Source organism: Manihot esculenta, chromosome 17, assembly GCF_001659605.2.
Source record: "Manihot esculenta cultivar AM560-2 chromosome 17, M.esculenta_v8, whole genome shotgun sequence".
NCBI lineage: Eukaryota > Viridiplantae > Streptophyta > Magnoliopsida > Malpighiales > Euphorbiaceae > Manihot > Manihot esculenta.
The window spans coordinates 32,844,468-32,871,786 of NC_035177.2; the positions used below are offsets into that span (position 1 = coordinate 32,844,468).

At 28.3% G+C, this 27,319-nt stretch overlaps 2 protein-coding genes and 1 non-coding gene across 3 annotated transcripts; 2 read left to right on the forward strand and 1 right to left on the reverse strand.

The window, feature by feature from the left end:
- Positions 1-5,512: 5,512 nt before the first annotated feature.
- On the reverse strand, positions 5,513-13,119 carry LOC110605052 (cyclic nucleotide-gated ion channel 18). The gene is made up of 6 exons (XM_021743353.2): positions 12,421-13,119; positions 11,784-11,996; positions 11,380-11,690; positions 10,344-10,455; positions 7,165-7,401; positions 5,513-6,438 (listed from the first exon to the last, which is right to left on the reverse strand). The coding sequence occupies exons 1-6, from the start codon at positions 12,907-12,909 to the stop codon at positions 5,665-5,667; spliced, it is 2,136 nt and encodes a 711-aa protein (XP_021599045.1). The 5' UTR covers positions 12,910-13,119; the 3' UTR covers positions 5,513-5,664.
- A 1,227-nt stretch (positions 13,120-14,346) lies between these two features.
- TRNAG-UCC lies at positions 14,347-14,418 on the forward strand. Its single transcript has one exon. It is a non-coding gene; the product is annotated as a tRNA-Gly (tRNA).
- Positions 14,419-19,776: 5,358 nt separating this feature from the next.
- Positions 19,777-26,196, forward strand: LOC110605167 (potassium transporter 8). The gene is made up of 8 exons (XM_021743523.2): positions 19,777-20,267; positions 20,339-20,834; positions 20,927-20,980; positions 22,605-22,865; positions 22,963-23,015; positions 24,351-24,474; positions 24,564-24,818; positions 24,928-26,196. The coding sequence occupies exons 1-8, from the start codon at positions 20,229-20,231 to the stop codon at positions 25,977-25,979; spliced, it is 2,334 nt and encodes a 777-aa protein (XP_021599215.1). The 5' UTR covers positions 19,777-20,228; the 3' UTR covers positions 25,980-26,196.
- Positions 26,197-27,319: the final 1,123 nt, after the last annotated feature.

Below are 27,319 nucleotides of genomic sequence, written 5' to 3' on the forward strand. Positions count from 1 at the left end.
TTATATACTTAATTTACAATAATATTTCATCCCTTCCATCAAAAAATAATTTTTTTATTAACTTTTTAATTATATTATTTTTAAAATCATTAAATTTTATTAAATATTAAAAATATTTTTAAAAAATAAAAATAAAATAAAATTATAATAATTAATTTATATTTTATTACAGTATAAAAAAATCAACATTAATTTTAACATAATTAAAAAATAAAAAAATAAAATTTAATACAATTCATCCTTACTTTTTTTAATCATAAATAAATTTAGTTTTTATAATTTTAATATTTATAATTTCTTTAATTACAGATTAAAAGTAAAAAATAAAATTAAAAACAAAAATAAAAATGAAAAAGGCATCATCCAAATTATTCGGAATGTAAGTAATTTTGGTTTTGTTTCCCCTTTTCTGTCCACAAGATAACGTCCCCTCTCTTTTTTCCTTCTCGGTCTCCCCCCTCTAATTGTATAGATTACGCAGATGACTATTTCAACCAATCTCCTCAGGATTAGGAACCCAAATCCTGCTTTTGCCCCAACGCCCCCCGGGGATTCCTTGTCCTACCAATCCATAATATACTAGAATTTAAATAAATTTATTCTAAATTCAATTAAAAATTATTTTTCTGTCAAAATAAATAAATAAGAACATAATCTGATTAAAAATATAAACTACTTTGTAAATTAATAAAATTTGAAATAAATATGTTAAATTCATGAAATTAGAAAAGAAATATATAAATAAGCATGCTCAATCCAAGTGATGCCCCACTTGATTGTTGAGATAAAATATGGATTAAGTTGACAAATAAGATATATGGAAATAAATTAAGTATTTTGAACCATCTTTCCTAATTAAGATATTATTTTATTCATGGATATAGATACTAAAATGAACCAAATTAATTTCTATTAAAGAAATGGGAGAATTCCTCTTTTCTATGGTAACTCAAATTCCATTTAAAAAGATTAAAAATCAAATACCATTACACAAGAATACACTCACCTGTTTTTAGCTAGAAATGCCTTGGATTTGTATTCTATACTAGCACCAACGGCAGTAATAATGCAATTTTTTTTAATAAATTACCCTTTATGTTCAAAATTTTAGTTTATTTCGGTAATTATATTTTTAAAATTTAATATTTAAATATTTTTATAATCAGTTTATCCAAATTAAAAATTATTCTATTTTTAATTCTATTAGTCAATGAGTCAAGACGAGAACAAACATTTTAAATATCTAAAAAAAATATTTATATGAATACATAAATTACTGTTAATACGGATGAAATACTATAATTTGAATAAATTATATTTTATTTCCTGATATTTTCATGTAATTAACAGATTAATTTTTATATTTTTAAAATTAAAATTTTAAATTTCTTCGTATTTAATACATTTAAAATTATAATTATCCTATTTATTATATACATTAATTTAAAATTAATGGCTAATCAAACTTTTAAAAATATAATTTTTTTCTTAAAATACTTTTTATAAAATTTTATAATATGCTCAAAACTGTTTTGGGTGTTTCACTCTGAGCCTGGTGCTCCCTATTTTATAATCTTTCGGCACTTCACTCTGAATAGCGCTTTCTTAAGAAGCGCCAAGTTCTCCCTATAAAATTCCCACTCCGACCCTTAATCCTCCCTTCCCTTATTCAAATTAATTAAAAAAGCGTCAAATTCTCCCTATAAAATTCCCACTCCGGTCCTCAATCCTCCCTCTTCCATTCTACCTCCCTCTCCTCATTCTAATTAAATTTTCTAACTCTCTCATTTATTTTAATCTCACAATTTCATATTCAATTTTCTAAAGTAAATTATTTAGTTGAATAATATTTAACTAAGTAATACAATTATTGTCTTATATTTTAATTAATTTTTTACTATATTTAGAAGTAATTAATTTTTATATTAGCTAATTTTTTTTAATAAAATTTTATTATTTTTTTATTAACGGATAACAACTATTTATATCATACCCAAAATATTAAGAGATAAGTTTACAAAAATAGAGTTAAAAAAATATGAAAAAAAGTATACGAGTTAAGAATAGAAAGCCGCAGAAATTTATTTCAACACGCTTAATGATTGAATTATTATTTGAAATAAATTATTTGTTTTAGTTATAATGTACGAGACAAATAAATGATTGATGCATTACTCGAAACAGTCCCACTAAGTTATTTTAAAATTTTAAGCACTATTTAGATAAAATTTGAGGCAAAATTCAAAATAAAAAATAATTTTAATTTATTAATTACTTATTTTTGTATATATGAAAATTTGCATCGTATATGTAAAATAGCCTTTTCCTATAAAAAAAAATATTCTAAAAGAGAAAAATAAAAATTAAAAAGTACGTAATGAGTAAAACTAGTATAATTTTGATAATAATATTATTTTTATAGGTGAAGGAGGCTGTAGAAATTATGAGTTAAATATTTTTTTATTATTTAGAGCAAAGGAGGGGAATAATATACATTTTGGCTAAATTAGATTTGGGAAATACAAGAAAAGAAAATAAAAAAAAATTAAATATATTATTGAGTTAAAAAATTAGAACTTGTTATATATAATCTTTTTATTGTGCCTTCTATTATACTCTTTTATTTATGTTTATAAAATAATTAATATTATAAGTTAATAAAAATTTTGTATATTAATTAAAAATAATTTTTAGTAAGTTAACTAAATTTTTTTAATTTTTAGTTATTTATTTAAATATATTATAAAATAAAAAAGATTTTCATTTAAATAATTTAATAAGTTAATAAGTTAATGAATTTTTTTAATTTTATAATAATTAAAATAAAATAAAAAATATTTTGTAGATAAAATGTTTAAATTTTTTATGGTAATTATAAATAATATTAGAAGTTGACAAAATTTATTTTTATTTATTTATTTGAATTTTGAAATAAAAATATTTAGTAGATAAAATATTTAAAATTTTTATATATTAATTATAAAAAATATAAAATTTTAGAGTCTACGCTGTGCCACTTATACTCTTCACGGCAAAGAATCTGCTATGAAAAGTGATAGAGAATCTCTACCATAAGTAGAAGACCAAGCATGGCAATACTCATAGTGACACCAAGTTTGCCATGAAGAGACTTTTTCATGGCAAAAATAATTATTTTTCACCTTTTAAATTTATGTCCGTACAAAATAATAAATTTTACCTTTTTACATTATTTTATCTATACAGTTTATATGTGAGTCATACTTTAATGATGTGGTAGATAATATATTAGATTATTGTCAAAAAAAATAATTATGGCGATCGGTTGCCACTTATTTATTTTCATATTATAGATTGGCATCACCTTGATAGAGTACTGCGACAGTTTGGATTAACTCAATCTATTCCACCATCACGTCAAACAAATGATATGTATAGAATAAAATTAATATTTTTAGCTACAATTGGATGACCGAACATCAACACAGAGTTGCTATTTGGAAATCTAGGCACCAACGAATAGCTGGCAATATTCTTCTAACTCAACTTTTACATTTCATTCACAATATATAGAATGGTATAGACGGATTACACGTCAATGCGCATCTTAAAAGGTGCATCAATTGGAGCACTAATAACATTATATTTCTTTATTTATTATAAAAATTATTAAAATATTTATATCTTTTTATTATTATCTTAATAAATATATTTTATAAAAGGATGGTTTGAAAAACTGCTATTTACGAACGAGTGAAGTTCGTTACCGGACCATGGATAAGATTGAAAGTATAGTTAATTTAATGTTTGATCACATTTTTCAAATACCACCTCTATGACTAGTCTCACCTTTTCAAATTCCAACCAATTCCAGATGATGTACATGACGCGCTCTTAGCCTTTAGGAACACTCTAAGATATTGTCGTCAAAGTATCAAGCTTTTAAGGGAGATGAAGATTCCACGACCTAAACCAAATCTCTTATGTGACGCAAATACAATCACTAATTATATTCCATCCATATGACTCATACATAGAATTGAGCCAATCTTCACTCATGCCCAATTATGGAGATGATTATTATTAGAATCAGAATGGACGCCAGGACATTCTTCTACACCTTATCAGTCATTTACTCCAACTCTTTACAATTACGATCAAACTGAAGGAGAAGACATGGCTAGCATGTCATTCGACTTCTTCTCTCTTATACATACACATATTCTATCAAAGTCTATTTTTCTTGTATTTCCCGACAATCACCGGATAATCTCTCGAGTCAACTTAACTTATTTTCTTTAGATTTTTCTGAGTTGTTTTCTTCAACCCCTTATTAGGGATTTTGGCTTTGCAATTAAGGATCTAGTTGTTGGAGAGAGTTCAAGTTATCGATCTCAATTTTCTGATTTAAATCTATTTATAGCAGACGATGATATTAAAAATTTTGAGAAGAATTAATGGGATTTGCAATTAAGGATCTAGTTGTTGGAGAGAGTTCAAGTTATCGATCTCAATTTTCTGATTTAAATTTATTTATAGCAGACGATGATATTAAAAATTTTGAGAAGAATTAATGGGATTTGCAATTATTAAAAATTTTGAGAAGAATTAATGGGAGTCATCATTTAATGAATGTTGTTACAATACAAGGTGCTCTTAAGAGAGGAGACCACGACAGTGTATTACGAATGGTAACCTATATGGTCATCCTTGAAGGTCATCTAGAATATTTTTATTATTAATTTTACATAATCAAATTTAATTATTCTTACTATTATTATTATTTTTTAAATTAAATTTAATAAAATTATTATTTTGATTATTATTCTCATTATAAATATTTACTCAAAAGTGAATGAAAAGTTATGAGATAATTGATAAATTAAAAAAATTAAATTATAAATAAAATAAATAAAATACTTTTAATAAAATCTTTTCAATATTTTAAAAGTTTTTGTTAAATTAAAATTTTAATAAATATAAATAACTCATGGACTTATGGTTAATAATATATTAAAACTTGTGGGATGTTAGTAAATTTTAAAACTTGTGGGATGTTAGTAAATTTTAAGTTTAATAACAATTAAAAATATTAAAGTTGTAAATTTATATTTAAAAATTTTATAAAATCAATTATAAAATTTATAAGAGGTGGCTGATAGTCGATAAGCTTGGAGCTTATCTAATAAGCGCTAGGCTTACTTTAAGAAAAAACAAAAAACACAAATCAATTTGGCGCTCTTACGAAGAGCGAGCACTAGGGCGCGCCAAGTAGGAAATTTGCACGCACGACGATCAAGTCCCCAATTGATAAACACTTTTCTCTTGACTCTAAATTGACAAAATTTCTTCTCAATCTCAAATTGGCAAGAAGTCCTTTTTTTTTTTTCTCTCTCTCACCACCGCCACCATCTCTATTAGAAAAATTCTTAAGTGAATCCAATAAATATCAAAGTTGGATTCCATCTATTTTTCATAGAAGGATCCATTTGTCCAGTGTCGAGGACTGAATCTAGACAAATATTTCATATCTATTGAATTAGGAAATGCAACTATCAATGCTAGTCTATACATACATATGAATTAGAATAAATATTATACAAGTTCCTAACGATTTTTCTCATTAGTTCATCTTTACAATTTCATCTTCTTCTTATTATTATAATTATTATTTTATTTTACTAACTAAACATCTTCTTTGTGTACAGAGAAATCAGGCTCAACAGGTTTAAACAACTGGGGCATCTTTAATCTGGAAGCAGAATCAACCTGGTCTTTCTGTTGAGTCCCTCTTCTAGTATTTGCAGCAAATTTTGAAGCCAAAATTGTGGCTCCTAGATGCTGAACATTGTTTGCGTCGTCAGTTGATAACCTCTCATTACTTTCGTTCTCATAATCTCCATCTGCTAGCTCATTATAGTAGTAGTACTCTTCCTCTGGGATTGAAATATAAGCGAGGCTCTCTCGTGCAGCCAACTCTTTTGCCATCTTTCTTTTCTGATACCTTCTATAAATAGATTGAATCAAGCAAGCTGCCCATGTCCTCCACTGATGAGAATAGTACCTAAAGGCATGCTGTAGCTTCTTGCTTTGAAGTCTCTTGAATTGTTGTGCAACAAATTTAAGGTCTTCAGCTTGAAGGGCAAAAGCTTCGACTTCAGAAAGAGCTCTGACAGTCCGAGTTGAAGAAGGAAGGTTTGCACTAGGATTGGGCATTAGGGCCCATGTCAATAATTCCTCACCGCAGAAGTCACCAGGTCTAAGGGTGATAGAGTTAAAGAATCCAGATCTTCCTCCATCAGTCGTTGAGCTCTCCAATTGTCCTCTAATTATAAACAGCATCTCATTTACGGGATCACCTTCTTGAAATATGTAGGTTCCCTGAGTACTCAAAGAAGACACAAGGCGTTCACATATGGCATCAAGTAGCTGTTCATCCATTTGTGAGAAGAATTGGACCTGTGAAATGGAAGAATGAAAATATGGATTTAAGAACGATTTTTAGAAAATAAAAGACAATCTATCCGTGCTGCCTGGTCTCTAATAATCCTTGGTATTTAAATAAATCACTACTTCTTATCCATATTAAAATATATTTTGTATTTCACAAAATTGAAATTTTTAATTTTTTTATCAAAAAAGTTATTAGTCAATTTATTTTAATTTTAGTCATATCAAATTATATGAATATTTAAAATTACAAGACTAAATAATAAGTTTAATTAAAATAATATAAATTAAATAATATAAATATTCAAGACAATATAAATATTTAAGGCGGTTAACCTATTTGAGATAGAGGAAATAAAATGTTGGATTTTGCAAAATTTAAAAACTTTAAATAGGGACTGATTAATAAATTTTTTAAGAATTCACGGATTTAATAGTAATTATCCTATAAACTAACCCAGAGAATAATGTCATGTCAAAGTTCAGAATGAGGACTACATACGAAGTTGCCATGTATTTGTCACAATTGAAACCTCAATGGGGCTCGGGCAGCAATATGATATGCCTCTCAATTGCAAAGAAGCAAGTTTTAGGTTGACAAACATGCATCTTTGCACTTATGGAGATGTCAATTATCATGAGAAATATTTGCAGATGATTCACGCAGCTATGTCAGGTGGATTATTCTTTAAATACTAAATCGCCAATAGAAAAAGAAACAGGGAGATAACATACACGACGAACAAGGTTCAGACGTAAATGTTGCTGAATTTCTCGTCGAAGATCCAATGGCAATGAACGCAATATAGACTCTTCATGAACACCTCTTGTAGCAAGCCATTTGTACTGAACAAACCGACGTACACGTTCCTGCAAATCTGGAGGTAATTGGCGATGCCTCATCCACTCCTCTGTATCTCTTCGCTTAATCCTCCACTCTTCAACTCTCACCGTCATAGATTGCAAATTAGTCTTCATGAAAGGGAACCAAAAAATAATTATCAATTCCATTATACGCAACCATTTTCATTTGTAACAGTAATCTATCAGCAAAAATATTTAGATACTCAAAAACATATCAAAAAACAAATTGCGGTTATTGTCCTTGTAGTGAAGAAAAATGAATAATTGAACACAAGAACCCTTAAAAACTTGAACTAATCTTAGAACCTTTATAAGCTGGAAACTAACCTTCTCTGAAAATGTAATAAAAATCTTCACATAGACAAATGAAGAAATTCAAAGCTTCTATTATTCTTTTCTGCTTTTCATTGGCAGCACAAATAAATTATAAAGATCTTCTTGAATAACTTCAAACCATAATAGCATGTAACATAAAATTGAACTGATGTGGAGTAAAGCCAGAATTTTTAAATAAAGTTCCATACATTCTCCTAAAACATGCCAGCTTCATTGCTATTATAATTATGAGAGAAATCCAGTGGTGCACTCTTTTTTATGGTTGAACAATGGCATTTGGACTAGGGTTGTGTATGATTTGTGAGGGTTCCGAATCAAACTGAAAATCATATCCAACTATACTGAAATTCAAAAAAAAATTGATATTATAGAAATTGGACCGTACAAAATCAAACTTATTTAAGTATTTAATTTTGATTTTAGTTCTTTATTCGGTACCATATAAAATCGAATCGATCTATACAAAAGAACCAATTTTATTTATATACAATTCTTAATGATTTTAATGATATTATAATTTTATTATAAAGTTTAATGATATGTTTTATATATTGGATAATTTCCATATAATCTTATACATGCAATAAACTATATGAAATAAAAATTATATTTTTTCACCAAAATTGTATGGTCCTATATAAAGAATTCAAATTTAATTTTATTTAAATAAAATATAATAGAAAACTATAAATAAGTAGAGGTATAAACCAATTAAGCTGAGCTATTGGAAACTCGAGTTCATTGCATAGGTGTATATATACATATACTCTTTTCAACTACTTTTATATTTAATATTATCTAATTATTTATATAATTTAAATATGCATGTTCTCTCTAATTATTAAATAGTTATTAATAATATCGTAAAGTAACTGTATATTCTAAATAATGATTAAAAATTTCTAACTATATAATTTAGCTAAATTAGTTAGTTAAAGTATGTTCAATCTAAATGCATCTCCTTATTAATAGGGTCTATAATAATAGAATATAAATTTATAAAATCATCCATGAGTGTATAAATTATTTTATAGTTTTTAATTATATGAGTAAATTATATATGTTTTTGGATATTAATTGCATATTAGTTACAATATAATATTTTGTTGACATTAATATTATTTTATTGTTTTAAATAACATTGTTATTATTTCTATTTTTATTTTGATTTTAAAATAAACATAATTGTAATTTTATATACAATAACTAAAATTAAAATTAAAATTAAAACTCAAATTAAAATTAAAATAGAACCTAAATAAAAAATAAAACCAAATCGAAATTTGGTTTCTAAGTTCGATTCTTAAAAATTGAATAACCAAAAGTTTGGTTCTGGTTCTGGTTCCAGTTCATAGCTAGAACTGTACCAAAACTGCAATATGAAAACCTTCAGTTGATTGAATCAATCACAGAAACAGGCTACATAGAACATTTGAATACAGCTTTGTCAAAAGCCATTATGTGACTGCTACCTTTCTTAATTGAAGAGCATTCTAGACAAATTCAGTCATCCAGATGCCCACACACTTCACAATCATATTCTCGGTGATCTAGTGCTAAAAAGTGTTAAGAGTGACAGATATCTATCAGAGATTGTAGAAGAAATGGAGAAGAACTAGAAGAGTAAGAAGAGGAAGAATAGACTGAGAGAGAAAGAGCTGTATTATTCTAGCTAATTGCTAATTCTGAAATGAATTTCAAGGTTAACTATCCTGAGATTTATAGCTGATCTTAGTTACTAACTGACAAGTGAGCTACAGCTATAATAGACAATTATAACAGAATCAGCTGCTCTTGTAGCACACCAGCTTCCCACCAACTATTCTCTTCTAGAACTTACTTCCTTCCAGAACTTTCACTGCTATTCTCTTTATACTTTATTCCTATATTTCTCTATTACATGTAACATAAGTCATTGAAATAGAGGGTTATTGATGGGCCTCTCCATATTATCACCAAGTCCCCTGGAATCCACTAGCCATTACATGGATGGCATAAAATAGAATGGAAGAGCAACTCCCTAGCTGTTCAACCATTTCCATGTTTTTTAATTTCCTCATCATGGAATACACATGGGATCCATCGGAGGAATAATCATTCAGGATGAACATTCAAAGATATATGTTTCTCGATAACAGACATGTTTTTCCAACAGCACCTTCTCGTATTCCTGTGGTCCTTGATCCGATACCAATTGATTCATTCCATACAATCATTTTAATACCTTAGCGTTTGCATTAATAAATTCCTGAAACAATTTTAAATATATATATAATTGGGGTCTTTATGGTATTGTTGTTAAGAAAAGCACTTCTAAGTTCTAAATATGAGTTGAGTTAAAGATTATTAAAGAAAACAATTTACAATTAAATTCAATAAGCTTTAGTCATAAAAATACTAAAGTAATGAAGCAACTTTGTCTAAACTGTTTTTTCAAGAACATCTAAAATGGTTTTTTTGTGCTAATGGCAGAAAATCATACATTTGATTCTTGTCACCAGGGGGACTTAAAATTTTCAAATTCATACTCAAAGGTACATCCAGAAACTCAAATGAGTGAGAGAGAGGGAGAGATGCAAACCATCGATCATTTAATATTTCAGGTGCTAATTACTTTTCTATTTCTTGTAGATGCGCGTGGCAAACAAGTCCATACATGACTACCGAGTACTACAGTAACATAATAATTAAATTAAGGTTGTACCAGCATATACCTGCATGTTGCCAATCAACTGTGCTGAAAGAACTAAACCAAGAATACATGTAACTATGCAGAAAATGTTCTCACCAAGAAATGTGCTTGTCTCCAAAGTTTGTGCATATGAACTGCCAAGAGAATAAGAAAGATGTTTTAACATGAATAAGAAAAACAAAATCATAAGAACAATTAGCAAGTAGCATGCAATTATCACTTATGAGGATTAAAAAATGATTGAATAAGTGGAACTTTTACATGGGAGTAAATTTGCCAAGGATAATCTACAGTAGGATGTTTACACAAATAATTTTGACTCATTAGCAATTTCCATACAATAGCAAACTTGCATTATTGAAATTAAAACTCCATATTTAAACTTCGTAATCTTTTGGATTTGAAATTAAAACTAAGCAGCGTGATTTTGCAAGTAATAAATCTTAATTCATGTGAATGACCATCAGCTCTAACAATGTCACGGAAAATAAGATATAGAATTCTCAATCCTTAATGCATTCTGTGAGCAGAAGACTCCTATTTTCTGTTTTCTTGACAGAGTAGCGGATACAAATCTCAAGGGATACAATTAACTACGAGTCGCCAAATCTAATTCATGTATACGAATACTAGATCTATTCAAGATCTATATTGAACTACTCTTTTGTTCATATATTAAAATTAAACTTGCTATAACTGTCCCTTGCTTACTCTCAAATTTTAATGCCTGACTGGCAACCTATATAACCTTAGATCGTAAATAATCTTATATAACCTCCTAACCTCATCCGGTGCATTTGACTTATGAAGCATCCCATGGTAGCAGAAGTATCAAAGCAGCATTACCACAGAGGAAGTTAAAATATATGGTAAACTGTGTAGGTGCATGTAGGACTACTTGCAACTAAGTGAGATATCTAGCATAAAAATAAACTTAGAAAGTTAACAATTGAGAATTTATTTCAAAGTATAGTTGTTTACAAAATTATTAAGGCCAAATTTATATACAGAACAAGTTATCAACTACACAGCAAAATGGCAGTTTCTGAATCTCATACCTTAAATTTCTTAAGCCCCACCAAAGACAATACAAGTACTTATGAATAAACGGTGAGGTAGCAACATCATTTGTAAAAGCACCAGCAAATATTCCAAAATGAAATAAAATGTTGCTGTCTTTTGGGTCACAATTAGCAGCAACACTAGTGACATTCCGCCAGTATTGACGTTCAAATCTTCCCAAACTGCTACAATCTAGAAAAGGCTTAATGCAACCTATAGTTCCTGACTTATCCTCCTTGAGACACTCTGACTTCCAGCAGTAGAATTGCCGCGCCAGCGACAACAGGTACCATGAAGCTCCTAAAGTCTGCTATGCAGTAAATATTGATAACCATTTAGGTTTTAGTAAATAAACAAGGAGAGTAAGCTTAAGAGAAAAAAGGGGTGACCTGATGCTTACATGACTGGCAAGCATGTAAAGGAGGAGATTGTAACCAGCTCCTGCCCAAGCAGTTTTGGCAACAAAGCCAGTAGTTTTTACAATACGTTGATGCAAAGGGAAGATAAGAAAAATTCTGGGAATATATTGAATAAGAACCATGAGAGAAAGTGCATTATTGGCATGATCAGCACTGTTATCTCTTGTGGCTGGAATGACTATCCAAACGACAATCTGCAAGGAAAAGTTCTAAAATCAGTTAAACCTGAAAATTGTAAAGTATCATTTGTAGAGTTGAAACAAGATTCGATAAAGCCTTTTCTCTAATCTCTGCTAACTGCGAACCGTTTAAAGCTAACAACAATATGCCCTAGTAAAGCATTTAATCCAAGACAATAACCACACCATCCTGATCTCCAAAAGAAAAATAAAGAAAATAAAGGGGAAAAATATCTAAATTCCATCAATTCAAAAGGAGTACATATCTCATGGCTACTAATCTGCACTTTGAAAAATTTTAATTTTACATCAATTGAGCCCTGATTAATTTTCCATATCCGTATTCTTCAATTACAAATTACAGCTGATTCTTTGTCTCAATCGTCAGTCCCGTTCTGATTAGGCCAATCAAATCTTAATATTCTCAAATTAAGCTTACCTGAGGAAGCGGAAGCGTAGCTGCCAGATCGATAACGAAATCGGACTTGAGATAACGCCTGGCAATTTCCCTAGCGTCCATGACGAGTTCACCCCGTCCAAAAATCCTAGAATTCGGAGCAACAAAAGCTGTACGGAACTTCATGAGCATGTGCAGCAAGAAGAACATGTCAGCAATGGACCTAAAAAAGGTGATCAGGACAGCGAGATGATTGTCGTTGCTCAAACAGACGCCGTCCGTACCGACATAGGGGAGGAAGAAAAAGAGAGGATCGATGAAGAGAGCAATAATGGAGGTTATGAGGAAGACATAGTTCCAATAGTTGACAATGTCGCTGTCCGGATCGAGGATCTGGTAGCGCCATAGAATATGGAGAGGGTGATCGTCTGCTGCGACGCTTGAGGCAGAGAACGACTGACTGACGAGGTTTTCGCCGAGGCGCTGGAACTGGCGGAACTGGGAACCTGGGTAGGATATGAGTCTATTCATCTTCCATGACGGAGTTGGGGGCGGAATTAGGATTCCGAGGGAAGAAGAAAGAGAAGCAAAGCAACTCGAAGGAAACGAAAATGATAATTCGGAGGTGAAGAAACAGGAGAAAAATCGTTGGAGAGAGAGAGAGAGGGAGGATGAGGAGGAGGAAGCAGGGTTGAATGATGGTGGTTATGGTTTCGCGCGAAAGTGGAGAACTGACGTGGTTTCCGGAGAGAAGTTAGGGACGCGGGAAAAAATAAATAAATTAAAAAAGTATTTAAATTTATATTTTATTTTTTATTTTTTAATAACTTTATTATATTATAATAATTTTATAATATATTTATTTTCAATAATCAAATATATTTTAATTTAGAGTTTTTAATTATAAACGGGCTATTGTAGAAAATACAATAAACACTTTATTTAAATAAATTAAAAGAAAATACTTAAGTAGATACGGTCTATATTAATTCAAAATCACATCAAAATACATTTTATATGAACAGATGTACTTATTGGATTCATAATGATAAAAAAAATAATTAAAAATATATAAAGCACATCATATAATAAAATATTTCTCTTTATTTAAGGAGGTATATAAAAAATTCTATTTGCTCAAAAAATTTAAATTTTATGGATTTTCATATTTAAATTTAAATTTTTTATTTTTAAATTTATTATAATTATAATAATTTTTTAAATTAATTTTAATCATATTTAAATTAATTCACATGACATACTATTATTTTTATTATATAAATAATTTTAATTAAATTTTAATTAAAATCTTAAATTTCTAATTACTTAAAATTTTCAATTAATTTTTTTATTTAAATATGAGAGAATTTAATTATATAATTTAAGAATTTTATATAATTAGAGTTTAGAATTTTAATTAAAATTTAATTTTAGTTAATTAAATTATTTATGTAGTAAAAATAATAATATATAATGTATCGTAAGTTAATTTAAATATGATTAAAATTAATTTAAAAAATTATTATAAGATAGAGATTTTTTTATTTAAAATTAAAAATTTAATCTATAAATATAAAAAACTGTAAAATTATTGTTTTTTTAATAAATAGGCCAAACAAAAATTATTTATGTTATTTGATTTTAGTATATGTTCATAAACAAAAATTATGGAAAAAATTTCATCAACAATTGGAGATTGTCACATGGACTAATATAAATATTGTACTTTTCTACCCATGGCAACGTGTTGTGAGAATTTAGAAGAATAGATTAAAATTAAGATTTCACAGTTCTGAAATATTATATCTTTTTTTATTTTTTTTTGTTCAATATGAACTTTTATTTCTAGATAGACCATATAGTCAAATTAGATAAATCTTATGAACTGAACAAATTTAACTTGCATATTAATATTTATATCCTTACTTAACGCTGTCTTATTAGTTAACAAGAGAAAACTCGTCAGGAGCGTTTGTAGTCCAACGGTTAGGATAATTGCCTTCCAAGCAATAGACCCGGGTTCGACTCCCGGCAAACGCAAGCTTTTTCTTTTTATTTTTTGGCCAACGCTGTTGCTTGTTGACGTTCATGGGCCTCTTCGTTTTGCAGATACATCAGCTCCGCTTAATCATAATTGAAGTCGTCATCAGAATTGTTAGTAGTAATGCTTTCTTTTATTATTTGTTTTTATTTTAGCCAAATTTTGTTGAAAAATAGTTTCACACGCCGTGACGTTGTAATATTTACACTTAATAAGGTGAACATAACATTTATATTAAAAAAATAAATACAATATTTATATTTAAAGAATAAAAGTATTTACTGATGTGTATTTACACTTAATGAAAGCGAAATTTAAAGATATTTAACAATTTAATAAGTTTAAATTTAATATAATTTAATCAAAATTAATAATAATTAATTTCTTAATTTTTTTTAAATATGAAATTAAATTTAGCCGTATATGAAAAATAAGCTCACATTTAATCTATTTTCATTTAAAAATTAAAATTTTGACGCCAGCCCTTACTTCAATTAGATCCTTCATTATTCATATAATCTCATTGAAGAAGATATGAAATTCCTGAAATGGATAATTAAAAATTATTTAATTAAGTCAAATAACCTTAATTTTTTCTATTTAATTATGAGAATTTTCCTTTTTTTTTTCCTCAAACTAACGAGTTTACTATAATAGTAAACACATTATATTTCAGAAATTAGTTAAGTGTTACAGTAAACACATTATATTTCAGAAATTAGTTAAGTGTTTCATGCCGACGGCCACCGGAGAAGAAAGCCGATCCATAATGTTTTTATTCTAATATTGTTATGAAACTACTATAAATTCTATATTATTATAGTGCCAAATTCACTTACCGTCAATATCTCTAGTTGAAATCAACCATAACAGGCACTCCGCCTACAACACCTTCAAATCCAATAAATGAACTCACCAGAAAACAAATCGAACCCAAATATCAAACGGCACAAAACTATACATTCAGATCGAAGAGAACAACCGAAATCATGGCTGCCTCAAATTCCCTACTTTATTTTTTTTTTCCTTTTCTTTATTCATCACAAAGAATTCAATAAAACGGAATTGTACATTTTAAGATTCCAAAATTATATATATATATATATATATAAAAAAAAAACAAAGGACTAAGTCACAAAATAATCAATCAAACATTAATTAGTAGTGGGAAGTGGTCACCCACCAAAATAAATAAGTAAATAAAAATTAAAAGAAAGCATGATTTATACAAAGCCAATTGAGTCTATCAGTCACTGCCACCTTCTTCTGCTTCTGTTTCTAAAAGCCACTTGTATTCTTCCTCTCCACATTAATGGCTTCTGTCATAATCACTCTTCTCCTCTTATCTCATCTTTGCTCTGACTTATAATTATTATTTTAGTTTCTGTCAAGGACTTGGCTGTTTATATATATATATATATATGTGATAATTAATGAAATTTCTATTTTAAAGAAAAATATTCAATTTTTTAGAAAGTCTTTTATTATATTTTAAATTTTTCATAATATTTTTAAATGTTTTATGCATAAATTTACAAATATTTTTTATTTTAACATTGTAACTTAAATGGTTTTTTTATGAAAAAAAAAGTCTTTTTAAAAAAATTTCCATGAAAAACAGTTATTATATAAAATTTATTTAAAAAAAAAAAAACAAGCTTAAGTAACTTTTTGCTTATGGAGTTTCTTTCCTGTGTGTGCATATTCACGTACACATCGGAGTGATCAGTATTCGATTCAAAATTGAAAAAATCGATTGAACCAAATCAATTTGAAAATTTAATTCAGTTTTTTATATATTTTGATTCGGTTCAGTTTTTAATTTCAGAAATTTAAGTTTGGTTCGGTTTTGATTAGAAAAAAATTAAAAAAATTGAACCGAACCGATTAGTGATAATAATATATTTTTTCAATAATATAAAGAAATTAAATCATATTAAGATTAAAATATTTTAATTAAATTTTAAAATATTAAAAAAGTGTAAAAAATAAAAAAATTATTAAAAATCGAAACCGGTCAAATCAAACCAAATCGAATCGAATCAAACTGATTCGGTTCGATTCAATTTCTGATCAAAATCAATTCGATTTTCATAAACACTAAAATTTTAATTTTTGATTTATTCAGTTCGGTTCAATTTTAAACCGAACCGACCGAATGCTCACCCTACCGGCACACATAAACCTGACTAAGGTGGGAATGGGACAAGAACCAATAACTTAAATTGAACTAAAATCAGATAGACATCAATTATTAATTTTAATTATCATCGAATTAATTTGACAAAAATCAAATCTGAAACCGGCAAGTTCAATTTCAAGTGAAAATTAAAAATTTTCATTTAAAGGAAAAGAAAAGATATATATTTTTTAAGAAATCATTGTTTTTTGTCAACTTAATTGAAGTAGGATTAAAATTGGAATAGCAAATTTAACATAAAAAATAATTTAAATAAATTCTTATAAAATTTTTTAAGAATTTAACTTTTTTAAATGAAATCTTTTCATTTTAAATAAGAGAATTATTAGAAAAAAAATTAATTAAATTGAATTTTTATAAATTTTTTAATTTAAAAAAAAGTTAAAAGTTTATAGAAATTAATTCAAGTTGATACTTTCCATTAACCGAAACCAGTGGTTTTAGATTAGTTTAAGATTTTGTTTGTTTAATAAATTTTTTTTTTTTAAGAGAATGCTTTTTATATTTTTTGATATTTAAAATATACATAAAAATTAATTAATGAAAATATTTTTTATATTTTAAAAATCATATCAAAATTTCTACATATAAATTTATTTATATATTTTATTTTTAAATTAAAATTAAATAATGTAAAATAAATCATTCTATTAGAAAATATTTTTTATAAAAAATATTTTTAAATATAAAATATTTTTCATAAATGACCGGAGCTAAAAATTAAAATTTATCTAATTGCAATCTGTTTATTTCAAAAAAATATTTTTTTTTATCTTTTTTCTTACATTTGAAATATTTAAGAAAATATTTTTCTAATCAAACTTAAAATTAAGTTATTTTAAAAGAAAATATTTTTTCTCAAAAGAATTTTTTTAAAACAAAATAATACTGCTACAAATAAATTTATTAATATTTTTTATTTTTCAAATTATAATAAAGTAATGAAAGATAAATTATGTTGGTTAGAAACTAATATGTTGTACATAACACTTTTCACAAAAAAACTATTTTTAAAATATAATTTCTTCTACAAATAAAATAGAGACTTAATTAAATATAAAAAGACTGACACGTGTTCAAAAGGTGGTAAATTACTTAAGAGCCGAAGACGGATTGCATGGGTCCATAGATTGGTCTATACATTAATGAGCAACAAGACAATGACAAATATTTAGTTCATATAAGGTCATCTAACATTCTCAATTTAAGGAAATGTTTGATAGATTTTAAATATTCTTATTGAATCATGAGAATTTTGAGTTGGAAACCATAATTATGAAATTCAATGATTTATTTTTTTTATTTATCTTAAATTATATGCCATTTTTAATTTTAATATTCCCTTATTTAATATAAAAATAAATTAAAATTAATTAGTCCTGGGAATTAGAAAATCTATGAGAAATTAGAAGTAAGCTTATATTTAGAGAGGAAATATTAATTTAAATTTGCATTTAGTTTGAAATGGGCAAACTAAAATGATATGTAAAAAACTGAAATTTATTTTTTAAGTTGATAAATTAATTTGAATTTTAAAAATAAATAAAATAATTTAATTTTAAATAATTTATAATTCAAAATAATATATAATTTAATGTAGCTTCTGTTATAGACAATTAAACCCACTTTAACTATCCTTAAGTTTCCGCTATATCTATTCTTTACATGGAAATTTTGTGCTATAAATACTGATGTAATATTATTTTAAAATGTCTTATTTAACTATTTAAAATAATTTATTTAATTATTTAATATTCATCCAGTCATAAATGAGACAACAACAAAGTTTATCCTGTTATAAATGAGTCAATTAAAAAATTTATCCAATTATAAATAATTTTAAAAAATATACATTATGATTTGAATATTTATAAATCTAACTATTATATAATATATATTATATAATTTAGAATGTGGACAACCGTCTAAATATAAATATTAATCGGAACTAATTAAATATATAAAAGATATGTTGAATTAATTTAGAAGATAATTACAATATATTAAATTGATATGCTATTAATTATGAGTTTGGCTTGAATATTCTAATCTATGTTGATTATGGCTATAAGTTGGTATGGTTGAGGTGAAATGGCATGATTTGGAAAAACATGAGGGAGGCTGCAACGGTGAGTTGTGGTGCAAAGGAGATTGAACCATAGGAGAAAGGCGGTTATTCTAGACTTTTTTATAAATAATTCTAGAAATTGCTTTAAGTTTGTTAAAAAAATGTTGACCTGTGTGTGAATTGTAAGTATGAAGAAAAGAAAAGAAAATCTAAAGTATCCCTTAATTTCTTATCAAAATCTAAATAAAATCAATTCAATTTTTTTAAACAAATAAATCTCCAAAATTTACCTTTAGGGTAAAATAAATTATAATTTAATAAAATATTAATTTTTAATAATAAAATATTATTTTTAGTTTAAAATATTAAATTTTAATATTTTAATTAAAATAAAAATTAAAAAAATATATAAAAATAGTAAATAATTCTAATATAATAAAAATGATATTTTATTATTAAAAAATAATATTTTATTAGATTATAACTTAATTGACATAAAAATAAATTTAATAATTTATTTGATAAAAAAATTGAATTGAGCTTCGATTAAAAGTTGAAGTGCTAATTTAAACACTTACTAAGAAAAAATCATTAACAAAAATACTGCCTTTTTAATTAGCCTGATTTGATTTTACCATTCCAATTTCATGCTTATCTATGGAAATCTTGTTAATTATCACTAGCTTCAGTTATGAATATCACTATCAATTTCTCTCCTTAACTTTTTTTTTTTTTTTAAAGCAAATTTCTCTCCTTAACTTTAAAATTAGTTATGCATAATTAATTCATTTTTGTTGTTATTTTTATCCAAAATTGGTAATAAATATTTTTTATTTTTATTAAATTTAAATATATTAATACATTAAATATATTAATAGAAATTAAATAAATATAAAAATATAAAATTAAATATATATATTAACCTATTATATATTAAATTAGTATGTCATTTATTTATTTATTTGTATTATATGATTATGCATTGTTAGCCATTGTGGTGTAGTGCTGTGAAAATGGCTATGTCAGATTTTCTGAGTCTTCCTTTTCCTGTGGTCCATGGTTCACTATAAAGAAGCAGAATAGTGCATTGCTCGGTTAACAGACCTCTCTCTCTCTCTCTTCTCTCTCCCTGTGTTTGTATCCTTTCTCTATCAGAGTAAGCCAAAGATGCTCTATCTAGAATCAAGAACAACCCAAAAACCATACCTAACATCATCATCTCTCTCTCTCTAAAACACAGCCATAATATTATATAGATTCTATATCTGCAATTTCAAGAGTTATTCTGTAGAATAATATTCTTTTGTTGTGTTTCATTTTTCTTCTTGGTTTTTATACATATAATTGGCGGGTCACTTTCATTGAGACTTCCATTGGACCTTAAAATTGTTATTATTATTTTTTCTGGTAATTAATCTTTTTTTATTTGTTTTTGCTTCGACTTGCTTGAACTGGGGAGGGTGTTAATTCATATGGGTACTTGTTATTTTGCTTCAAAAATGGAACTTCACTAGCTTCTGAAAAGATTAGAGCAGCCTGTAATGGATCTTGAAGGCGTGCTTCACGACAGCCCAATCAAGGTACGACATGTGGCTGTTGTTAATTGTTTGCTCAGGTTTTTTGTTCATGTTCTTCTTTCTGTCTTTTGCAGAGAGATTCATGGAAGACTGTGTTAACTTTGGCGTATCAGAGTTTAGGTGTTGTTTATGGAGATTTGAGCACTTCTCCATTGTATGTTTACAAAAGCACTTTCGCAGAGGACATTCAGCATTCGGAGACCAACGAGGAGATTTTTGGGGTCTTGTCTTTCGTATTTTGGACATTGACGCTAATCCCACTTGTTAAATATGTGTTTATTGTGCTTAGAGCCGATGATAATGGTGAAGGTGGCACTTTTGCTTTGTATTCATTGCTTTGCCGCCATGCCAGGGTTAGCTCCTTACCCAATTGCCAGCTCGCAGATGAGGAGCTATCAGAATACAAGAAAGATGGGTCTGTGACTGTGTCCAGTGACAAGAGGGTTCATGGGTCTAGTCTGAAATCAACTTTGGAGAAGTGTAGAGTATTGCAAAGGGTATTGCTTGTTTTGGCTTTGATTGGGACTTGTATGGTGTTTGGAGACGGAGTCCTTACTCCTGCAATTTCTGGTATTTGTTGTTATGGTTTTTGGGTTTAATTTAATATTTAAAAATTTTAAATTTTAAATATGAGAATTCTTTGGTTCTTTTCTATTCTGCAGTTTTTTCAGCTGTGTCTGGGCTGGAGCTATCAATGTCAAAAGAGCAGCATCAGTGTAAGTTCCTGATATTGAGGCCACTTACTTTATTACATACCAAGAATAACTGCTCTTTTTGGAACTTTAGATGATGATTTATTCATATATAGAAGAAACTAGTGTATAATTTGAACTGCAACTGTGACTTTTAGTCATTTCTGTCTTCATTCAGTATTTGTATCCATAAGCAAATGTGTAAATCTGTTCGTTTCGGTTTTTTCGGTTTTTTTTTTACAGAATTTACCAAACTTATACATTCATTAATGGTCATACTGAATAAATTCTCATATTCTATATGGCTGGTTTTCTCGGTTGGCCTGCCTTAAAAATCTTAGGACCACTTTTCTGGTTTCTTTTTATATGTCATGAAGACGAGTAACCAAGGGAAGCAGATCACTGTTAGAGATTAGTACCTTAGTGGAAGCAGATTACTCTCAGAGATTAGTACCTTAACTTTAACGTAACATCCTAAAAATTGCATGAAACTTTGAAATTTTCAAAGCTTTATGTCTGCCTCACTTTGTAAGGGGCAGATGTGAAACTGAGGAAAAAGAAAACAAATTCTAATAGCTGCATGAATTATTGTGGGTCCCTGCATAGTATAATCAAGACAAACCTCCTGTTTTAATCAAACTCATATCATTATCAAGCTAATGAAAATGTAATTATTTTTTAAGCATGGAAGATCAAGTTGATAACATCATTGTTTTTATATGAAGTTAGCGTGCAATGAAGGGCCAAGAAAAGAAGCCCACAAGATTAGAAGATTAAGGATATAAAGATACGCCTTTTAAAAATAGTGTAGGTTCAGTTTGGATAAGGTAATCAATAGGGGAAACCATTATAGAATAATCTGCAATTAGCTTAATTCATGTATGATCAAATTCTCTGATGGTGTCAAATAGAGTTGGTAGTAAGACTGCACACCCTCCATGAGATATGCATAATCATAAAAATAGTCCCATCAAACCTTAGCCCTCTGGTTGTTTTGAAAGCATTGTAGAGTGGATATGAAATCATCATTATTTTTAATATGACTTAATGCAACTGGTTTGGTCCAGTCCTTTCTTTTAACTATGGATTTCTGAGGACATACCTAATAAACTCATAATCCCATTTTCTGGAATTTGAACTAGTGGTTTCCCGTCAAGAGTGCTTTTTCATTAATTGTGCTGACCCTACATCCTTTAATTGGAAGATTTTGCAATTTGTGGGGAACAAGCAGCCACTATGGTTTATATTGCTTTACCAATTTAACTTTAAAAGGTCAATTGATGATGTAATACGCTTTCACTATGCATACTGCTCACTGATCTTGCTTTGCTCTATTTCTTCTAGAATCCCCTTGGAGTATGATATTTTCATTTATATGTCTTTTTTCCTGGGTGTATGTATGCTACTGACAGATCTAACTTGCTACTATGCTTATTTACTTCAAGACATTTCTGCACTTCACATTCAAAACATTCTTTAATTTTCTTCCTGTTTCCCTGAATTATATTCAGCTTTCGTTAGCTCATTAATTATGCCAATACTTCAAGGTTAATGAGGCATTTAATTCAAGAGAGCAATATATATTTCCTTTATAAATAGGCATCGACTTAGTACGAGCTTGGTATTATAGAGTTTATTGATTCTGCAGATGTTGAACTCCCAGTTGTTTGTGCTATACTTGTATTTTTGTTTGCCCTCCAACATTATGGAACCCACCGGGTAGGGTTCCTCTTCGCACCTGTTGTGATTACATGGCTATTATGCATAAGTGCTATTGGCGTGTACAATATTTGGCAGTGGAATCCCCATGTTTACCAAGCACTGTCCCCATACTACATGTACAAGTTTTTGAAGAAGACCCAGAAGGGAGGTTGGATGTCCTTGGGTGGGATTTTGCTATGCATAACAGGTACAAGCTCATGTGACTATGTCCTCTACTATTTATCTAGTGTGTTAAATATCCCATATTCTGTGTCTTTCTAATGCAGAGTTTTTATATCTTATAGGCTCAGAAGCTATGTTTGCTGATCTTGGGCACTTCTCACAGTTGTCAATCAAGGTGACTGATCCAATTGTTGTATCTTAGTTTCAAGCAATTACATGTAGAAACATCGCAAAAACGTTTTCTAAAATCAATTGCATAGAATAGCTATCTCCGTATGCGTTCCAATAAAGATGTTGATGCTTGTTCTTCTGATCTGCAATAATTTAACTTGCACATTAATCAAGTAAACATCTTTTCGTGAGGATAGGCATCTTTAGGTACAGGATGTAACGTGTAGTCAAATTCCTGTAGCTAGTAATTTTGAGTGGACGTATCCCTTATTGCAGTAGTGAAAAAGGCACTGGCATGATTAAGTAAGGGGAGTACTATTGAATTCAAAAAGAAAATTTCTCAACTGAAATAGACGATGCCCACTACTTTCGCCTTTCATAATAGGCGTTAATAGCATAGTTGTCAAATCGAGATTTGAATCAAGAATCGAAATCTTTACTTTATGAATCGAGAATCAAATTGAATAAAATCCTAAGATTTAATAAAAAATTCTAAAAATTAATTAAAAATAATATATATTCTAAAAAAAAGTAAAAAAAATCTTGTAATGACATGTTTTGATAAATATATAACTCTCATTTATGTAATTAGAAATATTCTTTATAATAGAATAATGTGTGTTTTCTATGTTATATAAGTTTATGTTATAAATTATGAACTTTGAAATTTCGGACAATATTTATCATTATACATATGCTAAAACTCTCATCTAAATTTGATCAAATAATTAAATAGTAAAAAGAGATAGTATCATAACTTGACAATAATAATTAGTTAAGAATATTAACTAAAAAGAAAAAGGGAAAAGAAAGAAGAGGGAGAGGGAAAAGAATGAGTAGTGGTAAAAATTGCCAAAGGAAGGTTTTATGAACACTTTTTATGGCAAAGATAAATGAGACCTTAAATTTTAAAAATATAAGGTGTAACAAATCTTTTATAAATAGTTGATTGAATCAGTTGAAGACTCGGTCAATTCATATTAATTCACTTGATTTACTATTGATTCTTTCAATTTAGTCACAATTCATGTGCATTTGCAATTTACCTTATATATTTGAATTGCTAGGATATAGAATTAAATCGAGAATCATAATATTCAAATAAAAAATCCTAAGATTGAGGTACATTTAAGATTAGCCCTATAGATTTGAATCGAGAATCGTAAGATTCTGACAACTGGGATTAATAGTATCTCATATGCAGCTGATTTACCTGCTTGGTAAAGTTGTCTCACTTATGTTACTCATATTAGTATATGTATTTTTGTTAAAGAAATAATTTCTCATGCAGAACTCATGACAATTTGCAACTCCTCTAACATAACTTCACTTTCTGCAGATTGCTTTCACCTTTGCTGTTTACCCTTCCTTGATCCTTGCATATATGGGACAAGCTGCTTATCTTTCCAAGCATCATACCATTGAAAGTGACTATAGGATTGGTTTCTATGTATCTGTACCTGGTAAGTTTTCAGTGTCATTGTTTTTGAAAGGGCACTCCACTCAATCTTCCTAAACTATAATGCAGCCAACAGTATTCTCATTGTTTCAGAGAAAATAAGATGGCCAGTTCTGGCAATAGCCATTCTTGCGGCAGTGGTAGGAAGTCAAGCCATCATTACTGGAACTTTTTCAATAATCAAACAGTGTTCAGCTCTTGGTTGCTTTCCAAAAGTCAAAATTGTTCATACCTCATCGAAAATACACGGACAGATTTACATCCCAGAGGTCAACTGGATATTAATGCTGTTATGTTTGGCTGTTACCATTGGTTTCAGAAACACTAAACACATGGCAAATGCAGCAGGTATCATTCACATACTCATCTTCTAAAAATCTTTGAAACTGGTTGAAATAATGAATGGAAATCTCTGATCATAGCTGCACTTACAGCATTGTTTTCTAAACTCTGACAGGTTTAGCTGTTATAACTGTAATGCTGGTAACAACCTGCCTAATGTCTCTGGTCATGGTCTTATGCTGGCACAAAAATGTCTTTCTAGCAATTTGTTTTATATTCTTCTTTGGCTCCATTGAAGCTCTCTACTTCTCAGCATCCCTTATCAAGTTCCTTGAAGGGGCGTGGGTAACTGTTGCCCTGTCATTTATCTTCCTAGTTGTCATGTATGTTTGGCACTATGGAACGCTCAAGAAATATGAAGCTGACCTTCAAAATAAGGTCTCAATCAACTGGCTCCTCAGTGTAGGTCCCACTCTTGGGATCGTAAGAGTTCCAGGAATTGGCCTCATACGTACCGAGCTCGTCACTGGGATCCCAGCTATATTCTTTCACTTTGTTACCAACCTTCCTGCTTTCCACCAGGTAGTAGTCTTCCTCTGCATAAAATCTGTACCAGTGCCTCATGTTAGGCCAGAGGAAAGGTTCCTGGTGGGAAGAGTCGGTCCAAAGGAGTACCGATTGTACAGATGCATAGCACGATATGGTTACCGCGACGTTCACAAGGACGACGTGGAGTTTGAGAAAGATCTTGTTTGCAGTATTGCAGAATTTATCAGGTCAGAAAAGGCTGAATATAATATCGGAATAGAAGATTTCGAAGAGGATGGAAAATTGACAGTTGTTGGGACTTTATCATCAAATTTCCAAGGTGTTAAACTGTGTGAAGATGAAGCATATTCTTCTGAAATGATAGGCTCTTCAGAGATGAGGGAGATAGAGTCCCCCAAAAGGAGACGAAAGAGAGTGAGGTTTGTTGTGCCAGAGAGTCCACAGATTGACATGGATGTGCAGGAGGAGTTACAGGAATTAATGGAAGCAAGAGAAACAGGAATGGCATTTATACTGGGGCATTCATATGTGAGGACAAAGAGAGGATCAAGTTGGATGAAGAAAATAGTGATTAATTATGGGTATGATTTCTTGAGAAAAAATTCTAGGGGACCAACTTATGCTTTGAGCATGCCTCATGCATCAACGCTAGAGGTAGGGATGGTCTACTTTGTCTAGTTTAGTAATGGTCTGCATCTGGTCTATTATTAACCAAAAAGTAAGTGGATTTTTCATAAAAAAATAAAACAAGTCCATTTACTTGTATCTTGTGAGCCGGACGCAGACAAAAGTTTCTTGTAGATTAGCAATCAAAAACATTTTGCAACCTTTCTGGGTATTGTATAGCTGAGTTTGTTGTTTTTCCTAATACCATCTAATCTGGTATTTTTTATCAGTAGAGCTCCTAGGCATGCAAATCAAGGCAACCTAGAGTCGCAGATATATGGGATTTATAGAGAAATAATTGAATATACTTGAAATCATGATTTAAATTATTAGAGATTTCCTAGTTGGTTCAAGAGATGGCTTTGTGACGATATTCCTATAAAAATGGGCAGGCAGATGAGCATGAACAGTTCGGCCTTTGCTTTTAATGTATGGCATAGGCCTTCTTGTAATGGGCCTGGTTGGATTCGCAGGTCTCGACTCGTTGGAATATCTTTTCCTATAATTAATTGCTAATTAGATAAGGAAATTTCTATTTGTACTTGATTTTGCTTTATTATAAAAAATAAATTAACATTATATATTTTTGTACTGTAAATTTACAGAAAGTTTGATTTTTCAAATATATAAATATATATTTATATTAAATTAGTAATAATGTTATTAATTAAAAATGTTTTATTCTGTTATTTATTAAATAAATTTTATCTTTTATATTTTAAAGCGTTATTTTTTAAAATATATATCATTTTATAAATTTGAAAAAATTAACATAAACTATAAAATTTTGTAAAGTTTGATTAGTTTTTAATAATAAAATAAGTACTACCTTATTTTTAATAAAGTAATTATAGACAAAGTTACTGACTTAATTAATTTAAGTTGGTGCTGAACAAATTATTTTTAAAAAGGTTAAATTACATGAGAGTTTCTATTGTTAGTTAGGCTTCATCCGTTTCGTATAAAATATTTTTTAGTTTTTTAACATTTTAAGTAATTATAAAATTTAATCAACAAAAAAATATATTTTTATAAAAAAAATTAAATTACTTTCAAAAAATAATATTTTTCAACCTTTAAAAATTTTATTAACATCTTTATATATAAATTTATTAATATATTTTATTTTTAAATTAAAATTACAATGAAACATAAATTATATTATCAAAAAATATTTTTTAAAAAAATACATAAAATAGTTTTATGATATAATTATTTTTTATAAATAAATAACGGTTTTAAATTAAACAGTCTAGTGGTAAGTTTATTCGAGTAAATAGATATCAGATTTTACTTTTTAATTTTTAATTTTTATTTAAAAAAAAAAATTAAAATGAATTAAGCTTACTTTA

Bases quoted from the DNA above. Each gene is read 5' to 3' on its own strand.
- LOC110605167 (XM_021743523.2), top strand. From the start codon at position 20,229: ATGGATCTTGAAGGCGTGCTTCACGACAGCCCAATCAAG. The intron at 20,268-20,338 runs GTACGACATGTG...TGTCTTTTGCAG, and splicing joins TTCACGACAGCCCAATCAAG to AGAGATTCATGGAAGACTGT. The intron at 24,475-24,563 runs GTAAGTTTTCAG...TCATTGTTTCAG, and splicing joins TTTCTATGTATCTGTACCTG to AGAAAATAAGATGGCCAGTT.
- LOC110605052 (XM_021743353.2), bottom strand. From the start codon at position 12,909: ATGAATAGACTCATATCCTACCCAGGTTCCCAGTTCCGCCAGTTCCAG. The intron at 11,691-11,783 runs GTAAGCATCAGG...ACTGCATAGCAG, and splicing joins TTTACATGCTTGCCAGTCAT to ACTTTAGGAGCTTCATGGTA. The intron at 6,439-7,164 runs GTATGTTATCTC...TCCATTTCACAG, and splicing joins GTCTGAACCTTGTTCGTCGT to GTCCAATTCTTCTCACAAAT.